The 21,971-nt window shown below is 50.4% G+C and overlaps 1 protein-coding gene across 2 annotated transcripts in view; it reads right to left on the minus strand.

Moving 5' to 3' along the window:
* TRIM35 (tripartite motif containing 35) overlaps nt 1-20,274 on the minus strand; it is a 60,269-nt gene extending 39,995 nt beyond the window's left edge. The window contains exons 1-6 of one of the 2 annotated variants that reach the window (XM_077176438.1): nt 19,894-20,274; nt 15,744-15,837; nt 12,734-12,846; nt 9,278-9,461; nt 5,174-5,311; nt 2,085-2,171 (exon numbers count right to left, since the gene is read on the minus strand). In XM_077176438.1, the coding sequence (XP_077032553.1) occupies nt 2,085-2,171; nt 5,174-5,311; nt 9,278-9,461; nt 12,734-12,846; nt 15,744-15,837; nt 19,894-20,225 (948 nt within the window). In that variant the 5' untranslated portion in view covers nt 20,226-20,274. Of the gene's footprint in view, nt 1-2,084; nt 2,172-5,173; nt 5,312-9,277; nt 9,462-12,733; nt 12,920-15,743; nt 15,838-19,893 lie in introns of both variants that reach the window. The other variant, XM_077176437.1, reaches the window with a different exon arrangement.
* Nucleotides 20,275-21,971: the final 1,697 nt, after the last annotated feature.

Raw genomic sequence — 21,971 nt, forward strand, 5'->3', positions numbered from 1 at the left:
CATTCCCGGTGGGATTGAAATCCACGTGGATTTGGCGATTTTGGGGGGATTTGTGGGAATGGTTGGACTCGGCGATCCCAGAGGGACCTTTCCCACTCTGGAATTCCCAGAAAAGCTGGAACCAGGTGGGATCGGCCACCACTCCCAAGGGATAAGTGGGAAAGCGCCATGGGAGGTTTACCTGGAAATTGGGAACAATTCCCACCTGGAATGGGTTTTCCAGCCCTGGAAGAGCTGCCCAGGGCAGGGTGGAGTCCCCATTCCCGGTGGGATTGAAATCCACACGGATTTGGTGATTTTAGGGGAGTTGTGGGAATGGTTGGACTCGGCGATCCCAGAGGGGCCTTTCCCACTCTGGAATTCCCGGAAAAATTCTGATCCCAGGTGGGATCGGCCTCCACTCCCATAGGATAAGAGGGAAAGCGCCGGGGAAGGTTTAGCTGGAAACTGGGAACAATTCCCACCTGGAATGGGTTCTCCATCCCTGGAAGAGCTGCCCAGGGCAGGGTGGAGTCCCCATTCCCGGCGGGATTGAAATCCACGTGGATTTGGCGATTTTGGGGGGGTTTATGGGAATGTTTGGACTTGGTGATCCCAGAGGGACCTTTCCCACTCTGGAATTCCCTAAGGGATAAGTGGGAAAGTGCCAGGGGAGGTTTACCTGGAAATTGGGAACAATTCCCACCTGGAATGGGTTTTCCAGCCCTGGAAGAGCTGCCCAGGGCAGGGTGGAGTCCCCATTCCCGGTGGGATTGAAATCCACACGGATTTGGTGATTTTAGGGGAGTTGTGGGAATGGTTGGACTCGGCGATCCCAGAGGGGCCTTTCCCACTCTGGAATTCCTGGAAAAATTCTGATCCCAGGTGGGATCGGCCTCCACTCCCATAGGATAAGAGGGAAAGCGCCGGGGAAGGTTTAGCTGGAAACTGGGAACAATTCCCACCTGGAATGGCTTTTCCAGCCCTGGAAGAGCTGCCCAGGGCAGGGTGGAGTCCCCATTCCCGGAGGGATTGAAATCCACGTGGATTTGGCGATTTTGGGGAGTTGTGGGAATGGTTGGACTCGGCGATCCCAGAGGGGCCTTTCCCACTCTGGAATTCCCTAAGGGATAAGTGGGAAAGTGCCAGGGAAGGTTGAGCTGGAAACTGGGAACAATTCCCACCTGGAATGGCCTTTCCAGCCCTGGAAGAGCTGCCCAGGGCAGGGTGGAGTCCCCATTCCCGGCGGGATTGAAATCCACGTGGATTTGGCGATTTTTGTGGGTTTATGGGAATGGTTGGACTCGGCGATCCCAGAGGGACCTTTCCCACTCTGGAATTCCCTAAGGGATAAGTGGGAAAGTGCCAGGGAAGGTTTAGCTGGAAATTGGGAACAATTCCCACCTGGAATGGGTTTTCCAGCCCTGGAAGAGCTGCCCAGGGCAGGGTGGAGTCCCCATTCCCAGCGGGATTGAAATCCATGCGGATTTGGTGATTTTAGGGGGGTTTGTGGGAATGGTTGGACTCAGCGATCCCAGAGGGACCTTTCCCACTCTGGAATTCCCAGAAAAGTCGGAGCCAGGTGGGATCGGCCTCACCTCCCACAGGATAAGCGGGAAAGCACCAAGGGAGGTTTAGCTGGAAATTGGGAACAATTCCCACCTGGAATGGGTTTTCCAGCCCTGGAAGAGCTGCCCAGGGTAGGGTGGAGTCCCCATTCCCGGTGGGATTGAAATCCACGCGGATTTGGCGATTTTGGGGCTGGGAATGGTTGGACTCGGCGATCCCAGAGGGGCCTTTCCCACTCTGGAATTCCCAGAAAAGCTGGAGCCAGGTAGGATCGGCCTCACCTCCCGCAGGATAAGAGGGAAAGTGCCAGGGAAGGTTTAGCTGGAAATTGGGAACAATTCCCACCTGGAATGGGTTTTCCAGCCCTGGAAGAGCTGCCCAGGGCAGGGTGGAGTCCCCATTCCCAGCGGGATTGAAATCCACGCGGATTTGGCGATTTTAGGGGTTTATGGGAATGTTTGGACTCGGCGATCCCAGAGGGGCCTTTCCCACCCTCAGCGATTCCCGGGATCCCAAGAATCTCCCACGGGATTCACCTCCTGCTCGTTGTGGGCCCGCATGGCCTCGTTCCACCTTTCCCGGTTGCTCACCAGCATCTCCCGCCGCTCCTCCTCGAACGCTTTCTGCGGAAAAATTGGGAATTTCACACTGGGATCTCGGGGGGAATGGGAACAGTTCCCAAAGTCGTTCCCGACCCCTTCTCAAAACTCCGGATTCCAACCTCACCCACCCAAATTCCACCCACGGCTCCGAGTTTTTTGGGGTTTTTTTTTCCGTCCCCCAAAAGATCCCGAGAAGAACAGATTTGGTGATTCCAAACAATTCCATGGGTAAGCAGGGAGATAAAACCAGCACTGGGAGAAAAAGGAAAAAATGGGAAGGATTCCACTGATTGATGGGTGGGAAAAAAAATATTTGATTTTACAAATAAACTTTGGGGTTTGCAGATAAATTAAACATTGAAAGATGAAAGAAACAATGGGAAGGATTCCACTGATTGATGGGTGGGAAAAAAAATATTTGATTTTACAAATAAACTTTGGGGTTTGCTGATAAATGAAATTAGACATGGAAAGATGAAAGAAACAATGGGGAGAAAAAACACCAAAATTCAGTAAAAATTAAAAATTAAAAGGGAGAGAGGACATTAGAGGGAAAATCTCGGGAGTTTTGGGGAGTCTGAACCTCTCAAGTACCTCAGAAATGGGGAAAGAGAGAAGGAAAATGCAGCTGGGAAATGGGGATAAAAAGGGAAGGAAATGGGGATAAAGAGGGAAGGAAATGGGGATAAAGAGGGAAGGAAACTGGGATAAAAAGGGAAGGAAATGGGGATAAAAAGGGAAGGAATTGGGGATAAAAAGGGAAGGAAATTGGGATTAAAAGGGAAGGAAATTGGGATAAAAATGGAAGGAATTGGGATAAAAAGGGAAGGAAACGGGGATAAAAAGGGAAGGAAATGGGGATAAAAAGGGAAGGAAATGGGGATAAAAAGGGAAGGAAATGGGGATAAAAAGGGAAGGAAATGGGGATAAAAAGGGAAGGAAATGGGGATAAAAAGGGAAGGAAATTGGGATAAAAAGGGAAGGAAATGGGCATAAAAAGGGAAGGAAATGGGGATAAAAAGGGAAGGAAATTGGGATAAAAAGGGAAGGAAATGCGGATAAAAAGGGAAGGAAATATATATAAAGCAAAGATATAAAATATAGAAAAGAATTTATATATATAAAAAGCAAATCTATAAAATATATCAAAGAATTTATATATAAAAGAATTTATATATACATATATAAAGCAAATTTATAAAATATAAAACAGAATTTATATATATAAAGCAAAGATATATATAAATTCTTAAACAATTTATATATATATAAAGCAAATATATATAAATTTTTTAATATATTTTATAGAAAGCAAATCTATAAAATATATAAAATATATAAATGAATATATAAAAAGCAAACCTATAAAATATATAAAAGAATTCATATATATAAAGAAAATCTGTAAAATATAGAAAAGAATATATATATATAAAGCTAATCTATAAAATAGATCAAAGAATTTATATATATAATGCAAATCTATAAAATATATAAAAGAATTTATATATAAAAGAATTTATATATGCATATATAAAGCAAATTTTAAAAATATAAAACAGAATTTATATATATATTATGCAAATCTATAAAATATGTAAACGAATTTTTGTATATGTATAAAGCAAATCTATAAAATATATAAAAGAATATATATATAAAGCAAATCTATAAAATATATAAAAGAATTTATATATAAAAGAATTTATATATACATATATAAAGCAAATTTATAAAATCTAAAACAGAATTTATATATATATAAAGCAAATATATATATAAATTCTTTTCTATATTTTATAGAAAGAAAATCTATAAAATATAGAAAAGAATATATATAAAGAAAATCTATAAAATGTATAAAAGAATTTATATAGAAAAGAATTTATATATACATATATAAAGAAAATTTATAAAATATTAAAGAGAATTTATATATATAAAGCAAATCTATAAAATAAATAAAAAATATATAAAAGAATATATATTTAAAAGATACAAAATATAGAAAAGAATTTTGTATATATATAAAGCAAATCTATAAAATATATAAAAGAATTTATTTATATATATATAAAGCAAATCTATAAAATATATAAAAGAATTGTTTATATATATATTTAAAGCAATTATATAAAATATATCAAAGAATTTATATATATATAAAGCAAATATACAAAATATATAAAAGAATTTATATATATATATAAAGCAAATCTATAAAATATATAAAAGAATTGTTTATATATATATTTAAAGCAATTACATAAAATATATCAAAGAATTTATATATATATATAAAGCAAATCTATAAAATATATAAAAGAATTGTTTATATATATATTTAAAGCAATTATATAAAATATGTCAAAGAATTTCTATATATATATAAAGCAAATATACAAAATATATAAAAGAATTTATTTATATATATAAAGCAAATCTATAAAATATATAAAAGAATTGTTTATATATATTTAAAGCAATTATATAAAACATATAAAAGAATTTATATATATATAAAGCAAATATACAAAATATATAAAAGAATTTATATATATATATATATAAAGCAATTATATAAAATATATAAAAGAATTTATATATATATAAAGCAAATCTATAAAATATATAAAAGAATTGTTTATATATATATTTAAAGCAATTATATAAAATATATCAAAGAATTTATATATATATAAAGCAATTATATAAAATATAGAAAAGAATTTATATATATATATAAAGCAAATATACAAAATATAGAAAAGAATTTATATATATATATAAAGCAAATATACAAAATATATAAAAGAATTTATATAAATAAATATTTAAAGAATATATAAAATATATCAAAGAACAAAGCACAAAGAAGACTCCTGTTCCCTTTTTGGCCATAAACCTCTGGTGTTTGTGGACTGATTTTCCCGACAATACGGAAAACGAAGCGATTTTCCCGATTTTCCCGATTTTCCCGATTTTCCCGACGTTTTTCCCCGTTTTTCCCGGGATTTGCGTACCTCGATGCGCCGGAGGTGGTGCCGGTAGGACCGGAGCGTGTCCCGGGTCTGCTCCTCCATCCTTTCCAGGAGCACCCGGACGGCCTCCGCCTGCTCCCGCAGCGCCTGCTCGTAGCGCTCGTCCCGGGCCCTCAGCTCCTGGGAATCCAGGGAAACGGGGGCTGCCGTCAGCGGGAATCAGCAGGAATCAGCGGGAATCAGCGGGAATCAGTGGGAATCAGCGGGGAGCATCGGGAATCAGCGGGAATCAGCGGGGAGCATCGGGAATCAGCGGGAATCAGCGGGGATCAGCGGGAATCAGCGGGGATCAGCGGGAATCAGCGGGGATCAGCGGGAATCAGCGGGGAGCATCAGGGGAGCATCGGGAATCATCGGGGGAGCATCGGGGGAGCATTGGGGAATCAGCGGGAATCAGCGGGAATCAGCGGGGAGCATTGGGAATCAGCGGGAATCAGCGGGGGAGCATCGGGAATCAGCGGGGATCAGCGGGGATCAGCGGGAATCAGCGGGGAGCATCGGGAATCAGCGGGGAGCATCGGGAATCAGCGGGAATCAGCGGGAATCAGCGGGGAATCAGCGGGGATCAGCGGGAATCAGCGGGAATCAGCGGGGAGCATCGGGGAGCATCGGGAATCAGCGGGAATCAGCGGGAATCAGCGGGAATCAGCGGGGAGCATCGGGAATCAGCGGGGATCAGCGGGAATCAGCGGGGAGCATCGGGGGAGCATCGGGAATCATCGGGGAGCATCGGGGGAGCATTGGGGAATCAGCGGGAATCAGCGGGAATCAGCAGGGGAGCATCGGGGATCAGCGGGAATCAGCGGGAATCAGCGGGAATCAGCGGGGAGCATCGGGAATCAGCGGGAATCAGCGGGAATCAGCGGGAATCAGCGGGAATCAGCGGGGGAGCATCGGGAATCAGCGGGGATCAGCGGGAATCAGCGGGAATCAGCGGGGGAGCATCGGGGGAGCATCGGGAATCAGCGGGAATCAGCGGGAATCAGCGGGGAGCATCGGGGGAGCATCGGGGGAGCATCGGGAATCAGTGGGGAATCAGTGGGGAATCAGCGGGAATCAGCGGGGATCAGCGGGGATCAGCGGGAATCAGCGGGAATCATCGGGGGAGCATCGGGAATCAGCGGGAATCAGCGGGAATCAGCGGGGATCAGCGGGGAGCATCGGGAATCAGCGGGAATCAGCAGGAATCAGCGGGGGAGCATCGGGGGAGCATTGGGAATCATCGGGAATCCTCGGGGGAGCATCGGGAAAATCATCGGGGAATCGTCGGGGGATCCTCAGGGAATCATCCGGGGAATCATTGGGGAATCATCGGGGGATCCCCGGGGAATCATCGGGGATCCTCGGGGGAGCATCGGGGGAGCATCGGGGGAGCATCCGGGGAATCGTCGGGGGAGCATCGGGGGAGCATCGGGAATCATCGGGGAGCATCGGGGGAGCATCGGGGGAGCATCGGGGGAGCATCAGGGATCGTCAGGGAATCATCGGGGAATCCTTGGGGGAGCATCAGGGAATCCTCGGGGGAGCATTGGGGGAATCATCGGGAATCGTCGGGGGAGCATCGGGGGAGCATCGGGGGAGCATCGGGAATCATCGGGGAATCATTGGGGAATCATCGGGGGATCATCGGGGAGCATCGGGGAGCATCGGGGAATCATCGGGAATCCTCGGGGGAGCATCGGGGGAGCATCGGGGGAGCATCGGGGAATCCTCGGGGAATCATTGGGGAATCATCGGGGAATCGTTGGGGAATCATCAGGGGATCCTTGGGGGATCCTCGGGGGATCATCGGGGGATCGTCGGGGAATCATCGGGAATCATCAGGGGATCATCGGGGGATCGTCAGGGGAGGATCGGGGGAGCATCAGGAATCATCGGGAATCATCGGGGGAGCATCGGGGAATCCTCGGGGGAGCATCGGGGATCAGCGGGGAGCATCAGGAATCATCGGGGGAGCATCGGGGAGCATCGGGGAATCCTCGGGGGATCATCGGGGAGCATCGGGGAGCATCGGGAATCATTGGGGGAGCATCGGGGGAGCATCGGGAATCAGCGGGAATCATTGGGGAATCATCGGGAATCAGCGGGGGAGCATCGGGAATCATCAGGGAGCATCGGGGGAGCATCGGGGAGCATCGGGGAATCATTGGGAATCATCAGGGATCGTCAGGGAATCATCGGGGAATCCTTGGGGGAGCATCAGGGAATCCTCGGGGGAGCATCGGGGGAATCATCGGGAATCATAGGGGGAGCATTGGGGGAGCATCGGGAATCATTGGGGGAGCATTGGGGGAGCATCGGGAATCATCGGGGAATCATTAGGGAATCATCAGGGAATCATCGGGGAAATCCCTGGGGGATCCTCAGGGAATCCACAGTGAATCCTTGGTGAATCCTCGGGTAATCCTCCGGGAATTGTTGGGGAATCCTCAGAGCATCATCGGGAAATCCTTGTGGAATCCTTGGGGAATCCGGGGGGGGTGTGTGTGTGTGTGTGTGTGTGTGTGTGTGTGTGATACTTGGTGAATCCTCGGGGAATCGCCAGGGAATCCTCAGGGAATCCTCGGGGGATCCTCGGGGGGACCCTTGGGGAATAATCGGGAAATCCTCGGGGAATCCTCCGGGAATTGTTCGGGAATCATCGGGGAATCCTCAGGGAATCCCCGGGGAATCCTCATGGAATCATCGGGGAATCATCAGGGGATCATCGGGGAATCCTCAGGGAATCATTGGGGAATCCTTGTGGAATCCCCGGGGAATCACCAGTGAATCCTCAGGGAATCATCGGGGGATCCTCGGGGAATCCTCAGTGAATCCTCGTGGAATCATCGGGGGGGATCCCTAGGGAATCCTCAGGGAACCATCGGGGAATCCTCAGGGACTCATCGGGGATCCTCGGTGGATCCTCGGGGAATCATTGGGGAATCATTGGGGAGTCCTCAGGGAATCATCAGTGAATCCTTAGGGGATCCTCGGGGACTCCTCGGGGAAATCCTCAGGGGATCCTCGGGGAATCCTCGGTGAATCCTCGGTGAATCCTCCAGGGATCCTCCGGGGATCCTCGGGGGATCATCAGTGAATCCTTGGGGAATCCTCGGTTAATCCTCGGGGACTCCTCAGGGAATCATCAGGGAACCCTCCGGGAATCCTTGGGGAATCCCCGGGGAATCCTCGGGAAAAGGGGCAGAACACGGAACTATCAGGGATTGGGTGGGAAGGGAGCTTGAGGATCACCCAATTCCAACCCCACCATCCCAGGGTGATCCAACCTCGCCTGGGACATTCCCAGGGATTCTCAGGGAATCCCTTCCCAGGATCCCACCATCCCAAGCTCCCCTTTCCCACTGGAAGCCATTCCCTGGCTCCTGCCCCTCCAGCCCTTGCCCCAATCCCAGCTCTCCTGGAGCCCCTTTGGGATGGGGAAGTGGCTCCAAGGATTCCCTGGATCCTTTCCCGATCCAGCTGCACATTCCCAGCTGCTCTCCCAGCCTGGCGTTGGATCCAGCCCCATCCCAACTCCTCCTTGGGAAGGAATTTCGGGCTTCAGGGGCTTCACTGGGAATTCGGGACTCCAGGAAGGGTCTCCCTTCCCTTTTCCATCCCCAAATTCCATAAAAATCCCTCGGGATGGATCCTGAATGTCCTTGATCCCAGAAATGGGGAAAAAATCCTAAATTCCATTAGAATTGAAAATGAAAAGGGAGAGAGGACATTAGAGGGAAAATCTCTGGAATGGTTTGGGATGGGATCCATGGACCTTCAATCCCATCCCATGGACACTTCCCACCATCCCAGGGTGCTCCAAATCCACCCTTGGACACTGCCAGGGATTCTCTGGGAATCCCAGCCCAGCCAGGAATCCCTTCCCAGGATCCCAGCATCCCAAGCTCCCCTTTCCCACTGGAAGCCATTCCCTGGCTCCTGCCCCTCCAGCCCTTGCCCCAATCCCAGCTCTCCTGGAGCCCCTTTGGGATGGGGAAGCGGCTCCAAGGATTCCCTGGATCCTCCCCTGATCCAGCTGCACATTCCCAGCTGCTCTCCCAGCCCCGGATCCACACCAGGGGTGCCCCGAGCATTCCCAAATACCTCCTGGAGCTCCTGGATGAGCCGGTTCTTCCCGGCCAGGAGCTGCTCGCACTCCTCCCGCTGCTGCTCCAGCAGCTCCCACAATTCCTGCGGGATCTTCACCTCCCCCGCCAGGGCCCACTTGGAGTTGATCTCCTCCAACTTCTCCGTGCCGTGCACGGCGTCCGCCTCCAGCTTCTCCAGCCTGAGGCAACACAGGGAATCAGGGAGCTGGGATAGGGCTGGGAGTGATCCACACATGGGGTTCATCCCTTCCCTGAATCCCGTCCCTCAATCCCTTCCCTGAATCCCTTCCCTGAATCCCATCCCTGAATCCCTTCCCCGAATCCCTTCCCCGAATCCCTTCCCTGAATCCCTTCCCTGAATCCCTTCCTTGAATCCCTTCCCCGAATCTCTCCCCTGAATCTCTTTCCTGAATTCTTTCCCTGAATCTCTTCCCTGAATCCCTTTCCTTCCCTGAATCCCTTTCCTGAATCTCTTCCCTGAATCCTTTTCCTAAATCCCTTCCCTGAATCCCTTTCCTGAATCCCTTTCCTGAATCCTTTTCCTTCCCTGAATTCCTTTCCTTCCCAAAGTCCCTTCCTAAAATCACTTCCCTAAACCTCTTCCCTAAATCCCTTTCCGTCCCTAAATCCCTTCCCTAAAATCCCTTTCCTTCCCTAAATCCCTTCCATGAATCCCTTCCCTAAATCCCTTTCCTTCCCTAAATCCCTTCCCTAAAATCCCTTTCCTAAATCTCTTCCCTAAAACACTTTCCTAAATTCATTCCCTAAATCCTTTCCCTAAATCCATTCCCAAAATCTCTTTTCTAAATCCATTCCCTGAATCCCTTCCCTGAATCTCTTCCCTAAATCCATTCCCCAAATCCCTTCCCTGAATCCCTTCCCTAAATCCCTTCCCTCAATCCCTTGTCTTCCCTAAATGCCCTCCGTGAATCCCTTCCCTAAATCCCTTCCCTGAATCCATTCCCTAAATCTCTTCCCTAAACCCATTCCCTGAATCCCTTCCCTAAATCATTTTCCTTCTCTAAACCCCTTCCCTAAATCCATTCCCTAAATCCCTTCCATGAATCCCTTCCCAAAATCCCCTTCCCTGAATCCCTTTCCTAAATCCCTTCCCTGAATTCCTTTCCTTCCCTAAATCCCTTCCATGAATCCTTGCCATGAATCCATTCCCTAAATCCTTTTTCTTCCCTAAATCCATTCCCTGAATCCATTCCCTAAATCCTTTTTCTTCCCTAAATCCCTTCCCTGAATCCCTTCCCAAAATCCCTTCCCTAAATCCCTTTCCTTTCCTAAATCTTCTCCCTAAATTTCTTCCCTAAATCCCTTTCCTTTCCTAAATCCATTCCCTGAATCCCTTCCCTAAATCCCTTTCCTTCCCTAAATCCCTCCCCTAAATCCCTTACCTAAATCCTTTATTTGATTCCCTTCCCTCGATTCCCTCCCTAAAATCCCTTTCCTTCCTTAAATCTCTTTCCCAAATCCCTTTCCTAAATCCATTCCCTGAATCCCTTCCCTGAATCCTTTTCCTTCTCTAAACCCCTTCCCTAAATCCCTTCCATGAATCCCTTCCCAAAATCCCCTTCCCTGAATCCCTTTTCTTTCCTGAATTCCTTTCCTTCCCTAAATCCCTTCCATGAATCCTTTCCATGAATCCATTCCATAAACCCTTTTCCTTCCCTAAATCCCTTCCCTAAATCCCATTCCTAAATCCCATTCCTGAATCCCTTTCCTAAAACCCTTACCTGAATTCCTTTCCTTCCCTAAATCCTTTCCCAAAATCCCTTCCCTAAATCCCTTCTCTGAATCCCTTTCCTAAATCCCTTCCCTAAATCCCTTCTCTGAATCCCTTTCCTAAATCCCTTCCCTAAATCCTCTCCCTGAATCCCTTCCCTGAATCCCCTCCCTAAAATTAATTTCCTTCCCTAAATCCCTCCCATGAATCCTTTCCATGAATCCATTCCATAAACCCTTTTCCTTCCCTAAATCCCTTCCCTAAATCCCTTTCCTTCTCTAAATCCATTCCCTGAATCCATTCCCTAAATCTCTTCCCTAAATCTCTTCCCTGAATTCCTTCCCTGAATCCCTTCCCAAAATCCCTTCCCTAAAATTCCTTCCCTTCCCTAAATCCTTTCCATGAATCCCTTCCCTAAATCCTTTCCATGAATCCCTTCCCTAAATCCCCTCCCTAAAATTAATTTCCTTCCCTAAATCCCTTCCATGAATCCTTTCCCTAAAATCCCTCCCCAAAATCCCTTCCCTAAATCCCCTCCCTAAAATCCCTTTCCTTCCCTAAATCCCTTCCCTAGATCCTTTTCCTTCCCTAAATCCGTTCCCTGAATTCCTTTCCTTCCCTAAATCCCTTCCCTAAATCCCTGAATTCCTCCCCCGAATCCCTTCCCTAAATCCCAGGAGCGTGGATTTGGTGTTTCCTGGAATTTCTGGGAATGGGGCTGATGGAAAAGCAGGACAGAACCACCCAGGAATGATCCTGATGGGAGGATCAGGGAATGCCCAGAGGCTGGAAAAACCTTTGGAAAAAAAATCCCAGCAGGGAAAAATTGCACTGCCAGAGCAGGATGGGCAGGGCCTTTCCTGGAATGTGCTCAGGAATTCCAGGATGGTTTGGGATGGGATCCATGGACCTTCAATCCCATCCCAGGGACACTTCCCATGATCCCAGGGTGATCCAAATCCACTCTTGGATACCCCCAGGGATTCTCTGGGAATCCCAGCCCAGCCAGGAATCCCTTCCCAGGATCCCAGCATCCCAAGCTCCCCTTTCCCACTGGAAGCCATTCCCTGGCTCCCTCCAGCCCAAATCCCAAATCCCAGCTCTCCTTTCCCTCTGGAAAAGGCTCCAAGGATTCCCTGGATCCTCCCCTGATCCAGCTGCACATTCCCAGCTGCTCTCCCAGCCTGGCATTGCATCCAGCCCCATCCCGACTCCTCCTTGAGAAGGAATTTCAGGATCCAGGGAATTCCTTTGGAATTCAGGATTCCAGGAAGGGTCTCCCCTTCCCTTTCCCATCCCTGAATTCCATAAAAATCCCTCGGGATGGATCCTGAGTGTCCTTGATCCCAGAATCCCGGAATGGTTTGGGATGGGATCCATGGACCCTCAATCCCATCCCAGGGACACCTCCCACCATCCCAGGGTGCTCCTGCCTTTCCTTGGACACTCCCAGGGATTCTCTGGGAATTCCAGCCCAGCCAGGAATCCCTTCCCAAGACCCCACCATCCCAAGCTCCCCTTTCCCACTGGGAAAGCCATTCCCTTGCTCCTGCCCCTCCATCCCATTCCCAAATCCATCTCCACCTCTCCAGGAAACCTCCAGGTAAAACTCCCTCAAACCACCTGGGCCAGGTGGGATTTCCGGGACCTTGTCGCGGGCCGGAATTTCCCGTGGGAATCCAGCGGAATTCCCAAATCCCCGGCTCCTGCCCCGCTCACCTCCTGCGCTTCTCCCGCCTGTCCTTCTCCCGCCGCCGCGATTCCCGGAGGTCGGATTCCACCTGGACGCTGGTCAGCAGCTGCGTCCCGTGGAAAAGCAGCTTGGCCAGGGCCTGCCGGGGCAAGGGGACATCCCGGGAATCTGGGCTTGGAATGCGCCGATCCCGGATCCTCCCTGTCCCTGCCCTGGGCGGGAATCCAAGGATCCAAGGATCCCGGTCAAATGCCAGTCCCCTAAAAGATCCTGAAATCCCTTTCTTTTTTTTTTTTTTTTTTGCCCCTAAATCCCTTCCATGAATCCCATCCCAGAATCCCACCACGTAATCTCATCCTGGAATCCCATCCCGGAATCCCATCCTGGAATCCCATCCCGGAATCCCACCCCATAATCTCATCCTGGAATCCCATCCCAGAATCCCACCCCACAATTCCATTCCATCCCATCCCATCCCATCCCATCCCATCCCATCCCATCCCATCCCATCCCATCCCATCCCATCCCATCCCATCCCATCCCATCATCCCATCCCAAAATCCCACCCCACAATTCCATCCCATCCCAGAATCCCATCCCAGAATCCCATCCCGGAATCCCATCCCAGAATCCCATCCCATCACAGAATCCCATCCCATAATCTCATCCGATATTCCCATAATCCCATCCCAGAATCCCCATTCCATCTGATAATCCCATCCCAGAATCCCACCCCATAATCTCATCCCATAATCCCACCCCACAATTCCATCCCATCCCACCCCAGAATCCCACCCCTAATCCCATCCCATAATCCCATCCCATAATCCCATCCTGGAATCCCACCCCTAATCCCATCCCATAATCCCACCCCACAATCCCATCCCATAATCCCACCCCACAATCCCATCCCATAATCCCATCCTGAAATCCCACCCCTAATCCCATCCCATAATCCCACCCCACAATTCCATCCCATCCCATCCCGGAATCCCATCCCAGAATCCCATCCCAGATTCCCATTCCATTCCATAATCCCATTCCATGATCTCATCTGATAATCCCATAATCCCATCCCAGAGTCCCAATCCCGGAATCCCATCCAGGAATTCCATCCCATCCCAGAACCCCCATTTAAGGTTGGAAAAGCCCAACCATTCCCAGCACCAAGGACCCCACTCAAATCCCGGTCCTGGGGAGTTCCTCTCCCGGTTTTTGGCCCAAAAAGGAGGAAAACAAGGGATGAGAAGGGATCCAAGAGGAGATTCCCGTTGGATTTCAGGGATCTGGCCCAAATTCCCACTCTGGAGATTCCCTCTTGGATCCAAGAGGAAATTCCCATCGGATCCCAAATCCTGGTCCTGTTGAATTTCTCTCCCAAGTTTTTGTCCCACCAAGGGGACGCCAAGAAGGAAAACATGGAACAAGGAAGGATCATGGAACAAGGAAATTCCCAGCACAAATCCCACTCCTGGGGAGTTTCTCTCCTGGTTTTTGGCCCAAAAAGGAGGAAAACAAGGGATAAGAAGGGATCCAAGTGGAAATTCCCATTGGATCCCATATCCTGGTCCTGGGGAGTTTCTCTCCCAATTTTTTGTCTTATCAATGGGACACCAAGAAGGAAAACATGGAATATGGAGGGATCCAAGAGGAGATTCCCATTGGATCCCAAATCCCGGTCCTGTTGAATTTCTCTCCCCATTTTTTTCCCCATCAATGGGGACACCAAGGAGCAGAAGGAGGGATAAGGAGGAATCCAAGAAATTCCCATTGGATCCCAAATCCCGGTCCTGGGGAGTTTCTCTCCTGGATTTTTGTCCCACCAGGGGAACACCAAGAAGGAAAACATGGAACAAGGAGGGAGGGATCCAAGAGAAAATTCCCATCAGATCCCAAATCCCGGTCCTGGGGAGTTTTTTCCCTATTTTTTGTCCCACCAATGGGACACCAAGGATCAAAACATGGGATAAGGATGGATCCAAGAGGAAATTCCCATTGGAACCCAAATCCTGGTCCTGTTGAATTTCTCTCCCAAGTTTTTGTCCCACCAAGGAGACACCAAGGAGGAAAACGTGGAACATGGAGGAATCCAAGAGGAGATTCCCATCAGATCCCAAATCCCAGTCCTGGGGAGTTCCTCTCCTGGATTTTTGTCCCACCAGGGGAACACCAAGAAGGAAAACATGGAACAAGGAGGGAGGGATCCAAGAGAAAATTCCCATCGGATCCCAAATCCCGGTCCTGGGGAGTTTCTCTCCTGGCTTTTTGTCCCATCAAAGGGACACCAAGGATCAAAACATGGGATAAGGATGGATCCAAGAGGAAATTCCCATCGGATCCCAAATCCTGGTCCTGTTGAATTTCTCTCCCAAGTTTTTGTCCCACCAAGGAGACACCAAGGAGGAAAACATGGAACATGGAGGAATCCAAGAGGAGATTCCCATCGGATCCCAAATTCCGGTCCTGGGGAGTTTTTCTCCTGGATTTTTGTCCCACCAAGGGGACACCAAGGATCAAAACAAGGGACAGGGATGGATCCAAGAGATTCCCATCGGATCCCGATGATCCAGCCCCAATCCCACTCCTGGGGAGTTTCTCTCCCAGTTTTTGGCCCCAAAAAGAGGAAAATAAGGGACAAGGAGGGACCCAAGAGAAAATTCCCATCGGATCCCAAATCCCAGTCCTGGGGAGTTTCTCTCCCAGCTTTTTGTCCCATCAAAGGGGACACCAAGAAGGAAAACAGAAGGAACAAGGAGGGATCCAAGAGAAAATTCCCATCATTCCCGGAAAGATCCCAAATCCTGGTCCTAAGGTGTTCTTCTCCCATTTTTTCGTCCCATCAAGGAGAAGCCAAGAAGGAAAACATGGAACAAGGAGGGGTCCAAGAGGAAATTCCCATTGGATCCCAAATCCCGGTCCTAAGGCGTTCTTCTCCCTTTTTTTTTTTTGTCTCATCTCTCCCAGTTTTTGGCCCAAAAAAGAGGAAAATAAGGGATAAGAAAGAATCCAAGAGGAAATTCCCAAATCCTTCCCCACCCTCTCGGTCTCCTCGATCAGCTTCAGGCTCTTGCTCTTCTCTTCCTCCTCCTCCTCCTCCTCTTCCTGCTCCACCTTCTCTCCAAGCGCTTCCCTGGGAGCAAAACCGGGAAAAGTTGGGAATATTTTATTGTATTTAATGAGAATATTTATAAGAATTTTATATATTAATGTAATTTAATTTAATTGATATAAATATATATAAAATTTATATAAATATAATAAATATAATATAATATAATATAATATAATATAATATAATATAATATAATATAATCCAATATAGTCCAATATAATCCAATATAATATAATATTATATATTATATTATAATCCAATATAATATAAACCAATATAATATAAACTAATATATTCTAATATAATGTAATGTAATATAATAAAAATAATAGAATATATTGTAATATGATATAATTAATGTGAATTTAATTAATATAATTTTTGGGGGGTTTTGGGATTGGGATGATGATTTTTTTGGGATTTGGGATGATCCTGGTGGGATCCTTCTTTCTCAGGATATTCCAATGGGATCGGGGAAGGGATTTGGGATGATCCCGGTGGGATCCTTCCCACTCAAGAGATTCCAGTGGGATCAGTCCCAGGTGCTTCCTTGGGAAAGGATTTGGAATGATCCTGGTTGGATCCTTCCAATGGGATCAGGAAAGGATTTGGGATGATCCTGGTTGGATCCTTCCTTCTCAGGATATTCCAATGGGATCCGGGAAGGGATTTGGGATGATCCCAGTGGGATCCTTCCCACTCAGGACATTCCAGTGGGATCGGGAAAGGGTTTGGGATGATCCCAATGGCATCCTTCCCACTCGGGATATTCCAGTGGGATCAGGGAAGGGATTTGGGATGATCCCAGTGGGATCCTTCCCACTCAGGACATTCCAGTGGGATCGGGAAAGGGTTTGGGATGATCCTGGTTGGATCCTTCCCACTCAGGATATTCCAATGGGATCTGGAAAGGATTTGGGATGATCCCAGTGGGATCCTTCCCACTTGGGATATTCCAGTGGGATCAGTCCCAGGTGGGATCAGGGAGGGATTTGGGATGACCCCGGTGGATCCTTCCAGTGGGATCAGTCCCAGGTGGGATCAGGGAAGAGATTAGGGATGATCCCAATGGGATCCTTCCAATGGGATCAATCCCAGGTGGGATCAGGGAAGAGATTAGGGATGATCCCAATGGGATCCTTCCCACTCAGGATATTCCAGTGGGATCTGGAAAGGATTTGGGATGATCCCAGTGGGATCCTTCCCACTTGGGATATTCCAATGGGATCAATCCCAGGTGGGATCAGGGAAGAGATTAGGGATGATCCCAATGGGATCCTTCCAATGGGATCAATCCCAGGTGGGATCAGGAAAGGATTTGGGATCGGGAAGGGAAGGAGGAGCCCGGCGGGGTTGACAGGTGAGATTCCATGAATTCGGAATTCCTGCTGGGAATGGGATCCACGGGCACCTCGCTGTGGGTCAGGCTGGGGGGAAGCGGTGCTTTCCATCCCAATTTTCCCTAAAAACAGCGGGAAAAGCGGGATCCTGACCCAGCCCCAGCTCGGTGGGATCTGATCCGGATGGGGAATCCATGGGATCCAGTTCGATCCCAGGGAAAATCCTTTGGGGAAAGGATCCCGGGATGGATCCGGGGCTGGGAACGGGGATTTGTCCAAGTGGGAACGGGACTGTCCCAGGGATGAGATGTCCTGAACTTTGGGATCGGCTGGGATTGGGAATGGTGATCCCTGGGATCGGGAATCTCCTCCCAGGGGGATCCCAGAGCTCCTGCGTCCGCCCGGGAATTGTTTGGGAATGTTTGGGATCCAGGGGAGGCCCCGGCCTGGGGCCGCTTTGGGGACACTCCTGGGCCCCTGTCCCCTCCCAGCCCCCAGTGTGGGAATGTGCTGGGATTTGGGAATGGTCCTGAGCTCTGGGATTGGGACTGGGATTGGGATGGATCCCGAGCCTTTGGGATGGATCCTGAGCCTGGGATTGGGATGGATCCCGAGCCTTTGGGGTGGATCCTGAGCCTGGGATTGGGATGGATCCTGAGCTCGGGATTGGGATTTGGGATGGATCCTGAGCCTTTGGGATGGATCCTGAGCCTGGGATTGGGATGGATCCTGAGCCTTTGGGGTGGATCCTGAGCTCTGGGTTTCGGATTGGGATGGATCCTGAGCTCGGGATTGGGATTGGGATGGATCCTCAGCCTTTGGGATGGATCCTGAGCCCTGGGAATGGATTTGGGATGGGTTTGGAGCCCTGGGAATGGTCCCGAGCTCTGGGATTGGGATTGGGATGGATCCTCAGCCTTTGGGATGGATCCTGAGTCTGGCATTGGGATGGATCCTGAGCTCGGGATTGGGATTCGGGATGGATCCTGAGTCTGGGATTGGGATTGATCCTGAACCTTTGGGGTGGATCCTGAGCTCTGGGATTGGATTTGGGATGGATCCTGAGTCCGGGATTGGGATTGGGATGGATCCTGAGCTCGGGATTGGGATTTGGGATGGATCCTGAGTCTGGGATTGGGATTGATCCTGAGCCTTTGGGGTGGATCCTGAGCTCTGGGATTGGGTTTGGGATGGATCCTGAGTCCAGGTTTGGGATTGGGATGGATCCTGGGCCTTTGGGATGGACCCTGAGTCTGGGACTGGGATGGATCCTGAGCATTTGGGGTGGATCCTGAGCCCTGGGAATGGATTTGGGATGGGTTTGGAGCCCTGGGAATGGTCCCGAGCTCTGGGATTGGGTTTGGGATGGATCCTGAGCCTTTGGGATGGATCCTGAGCCTTTGGGGTTGGGTTTGGGATGGATCCTGAGTCCGGGATTGGGATTGGGATGGATCCTGAGCTCGGGATTGGGGTTTGGGATGGATCCTGAGTCTGGGATTGGGATGGATCCTGAGCCTTTGGGGTGGATCCTGAGCTCTGGGATTGGGTTTGGGATGGGTTTGGAGCCCTGGGAATGGTCCTGAGCTTTGGGATTGGGATTGATCCTGAACCTTTGGGATGGATCCTGAGTCTGGGATTGGGATTGGGATGGATCCTGGGCCTTTGGGATGGATCCTGAGCCTGGGATTGGGATTGGGATGGATCCTGAGTCTAGGATTGGGTTTAGGATGGATCCTGAGCTCTGGTATTGGGTTTGGGATGGATCCTGAGCCTTTGGGATGGATCCTGAGCCTTTGGGATTGGGTTTGGGATGGATCCTGAGCCTTTGGGATGGATCCTGGGCCTTTGGGATGGATCCTGAGCTCTGGTATTGGGTTTGGGATGGATCCTGAGCCTTTGGGATGGATCCTGAGCCTTTGGGATTGGGTTTGGGATGGATCCTGAGCTCTGGGATTGGGTTTGGAATTAGATCCCGAGCCTTGGGGATGGGTTTGGGATGGGTTTGGAGCCCTGGGATTGGATCCTGAGCCTGGGATTGGGTTTGGGATGGGTTTGGAGCACTGGGAATGGTCCTGAGCACTGGGGATGGGTTTGGGATGGATCCCAAGCCTTTGGGATGGATCTTGAGCCCAGGGATTGGGTTTGGGATGGATCCTGGGCCTTTGGGATGGATCCTGAGCCTGGGATTGGGTTTGGGATGGGTTTGGAGCACTGGGAATGGTCCTGAGCACTGGGGATGGGTTTGGGATGGATCCTGAGCCTGGGATTGGGTTTGGGATGGACCCTGAGTCCTGGGAATGTACCTGAGCCCCTAGGATAGGTTTGGGATGGATCCTGAGTCCTGGGATTGGATTTGGGATGGATCCTGATTTCTGGGAATATTCCTGAGCCCCTGGGAGGGATTTGGGGTCCATCCTGAGCCCGTGGGGTGTGTTTGGGAGGGATCCCAAGCCTGGGATTGGGTTTGGGATGGATCCTGAGCCTGGGACTCGGTTTGGGATGGACTCTGAGTTCTGGGAATGTTCCTGAGGCCCTGGGATGGGTTTGGGACGAATCCCGAGTCCCGGTTCTGCTTCCGAGTCCCGGTTTCGGTTCCGAGCCCCGGTTCCGATTCGGAGCCCCGGCTTTGGGGTCGGCTCCTGATCTCCGGCCCAGTTTGGGGTGGGGAACCCCCCCAGGACCACCCCCATCCCTCTGGAAAACCGGGAATGGGGCCCGGCCCCCCGTTCCTCACCGGCGCCGGACATCGATGCGGGTCCGGCGGGCGGCGATTCGCTGCTGCCGCGCCCAGTCCGCACCGGACCCGGTACCGGCATCGGCACCGGCATCGGGAACGGCATCGGGAACAGCATCGGGAACGGCATCGGTACCGGGATCGGTACCGGGACCGGGATCAGCAACGGGAGCGGGACCGGAATCGGGATCGGGACCGGTACCGGGATCGGTACCGGGATCGGCGCCGGGATCCGGCTTGGGATGGAGTTTAGGATCGAGTTCAGGCTCGGGCTCGAGCTCCGCGAGCTCCAGGCTCGGGCCTGGGCCCGCCCCGTCCTCCCCCGGCTCCATGAGCGCACCTGGGGGCAGGTGCGCGCCCGTTACTGCGCATGCGCGGCTCCCGTTACACCCCACCCCCCCCCAGCAACGGCCGCTGCGCGGAGCCCACTGCGCATGCGCGCACCCGAGCGTCCCTCGTTGCCTGGCAACGCGTGCGTTATCTCGGGGGCGTTGCTGCGCATGCGCAATAGCGCTTCCCGTTGCTTGGCAACGGCGGGAGCATCATGGCCCCCTCCCCCCCGCTCCCAAATTTTCCAAATTTTCCCGGTGCGTTTTCCGTGGGAAACAGCGGGAAAAAGGCACCAGGAGAGATCCTCCCGCCCCTTCCGGGAGCTGGGGATGGGGATGGAATGAGGGAAGGGGCTGGAATGGAATTCCCAGAGAATCCCTGGGAATGTCCCAGGAAAGGTTGGATCGGGGTGGGAATGGGATGGGATTAAGGGTCCATGGATTCCATCCCAAACCATTCCGGGATTCTGGGATCAAGGACACTCAGGATCCATCCCGAGGGATTTTTATGGAATTCGGGGATGGAAAAGGGAAGGGAGACCCTTCCTGGAGTCCCCAGTTCCCAGGGAAGCCCCTGGATCCCGAAATTCCTTCTCAAGGAGGAGTCGGGATGGGGCTGGATCCAATGGCAGGCTGGGAGAGCTGGGAATGGAAGGAATTCCATGGGAAAGGGGAGCTTGGGATGCTGGGATCCTGGGAAGGGATTCCTGGCTGGGCTGGGATTCCCAGAGAATCCCTGGGAGCGTCCAAGGGTGGATTTGGATCACCCTGGGATGGTGGGAAGTGTCCCTGGGATGGGATTGAAGGTCCATGGATCCCATCCCAAACCATTCCGGGATTCTGGGATCAAGGACACTCAGGATCCATCCCGAGGGATTTTTATGGAATCCGGGGATGGAAAAGGGAAGGGAGACCCTTCCTGGAGTCCCCAATTCCCAGGGAAATCCCTGGATCCCGAAATTCCTTCCCAAGGAGGAGTCGGGATGGGGCTGGATCCAACGCCAGGCTGGGAGAGCAGCTGGGAATGTGCAGCTGGATCAGGGGAGGATCCAGGGAATCCTTGGATCCTTTTCCAGAGGGAAAGGAGAGCTGGGATTGGGGATTTGGGATGAAGGATGGAGGGAGCCAGGGAATGGCTTCCAGTGGGAAAGGGGAGCTTGGGATGCTGGGATCCTGGGAAGGGATTCCTGGCTGGGCTGGGATTCCCAGAGAATCCCTGGGAGCGTCCCAGGACAGAAATCCCACTCCGCATTCCCGGGAATTTGCTTTTCCAGCCTCCCTCACGGGGCCGAGCTCCAGGATTTCTGGGAATTCCATGAATTCCATGAATTCAGGCAGGGAGCAGAGCCCTCCAGGCCCAGCATTCCCGGGTCCTTTCCCTCCTCCTCCTCCTCCTCCTCCTCCTCCTGCTGCTGCTGCTGCTCCGGGATGTGGGAGCTGCCCGTTGCCATGGGGGGTTGCCATGGGATTGGGATCCGCGGTTTCCATGGAAATCGTGGGAGGTTGGGAATGGGATGGGACGGAGGGGGAGGGCAGGGGGGAAGGGGCTGAGGCCCTGCCAGGGTTCCCGGGATGGGCCCAAATTTGGGGAAAGTTTCCACCTCTTCTTGCCCAATTCCTGCTTTTTGGGGTTTTTTTTCCTTCCTTCCTGGAATGTTCCTTTTCCAGGGAATTTCGCAGGCCCTGGTGGGGCTGATCTGGGGGTCAAGGGTTGGGAATATTCCGGGGGATAATTTATGGAAAATCCCA

The sequence above is a fragment of the Agelaius phoeniceus genome, chromosome 3, assembly GCF_051311805.1.
Source record: "Agelaius phoeniceus isolate bAgePho1 chromosome 3, bAgePho1.hap1, whole genome shotgun sequence".
Classification (NCBI taxonomy): domain Eukaryota; kingdom Metazoa; phylum Chordata; class Aves; order Passeriformes; family Icteridae; genus Agelaius; species Agelaius phoeniceus.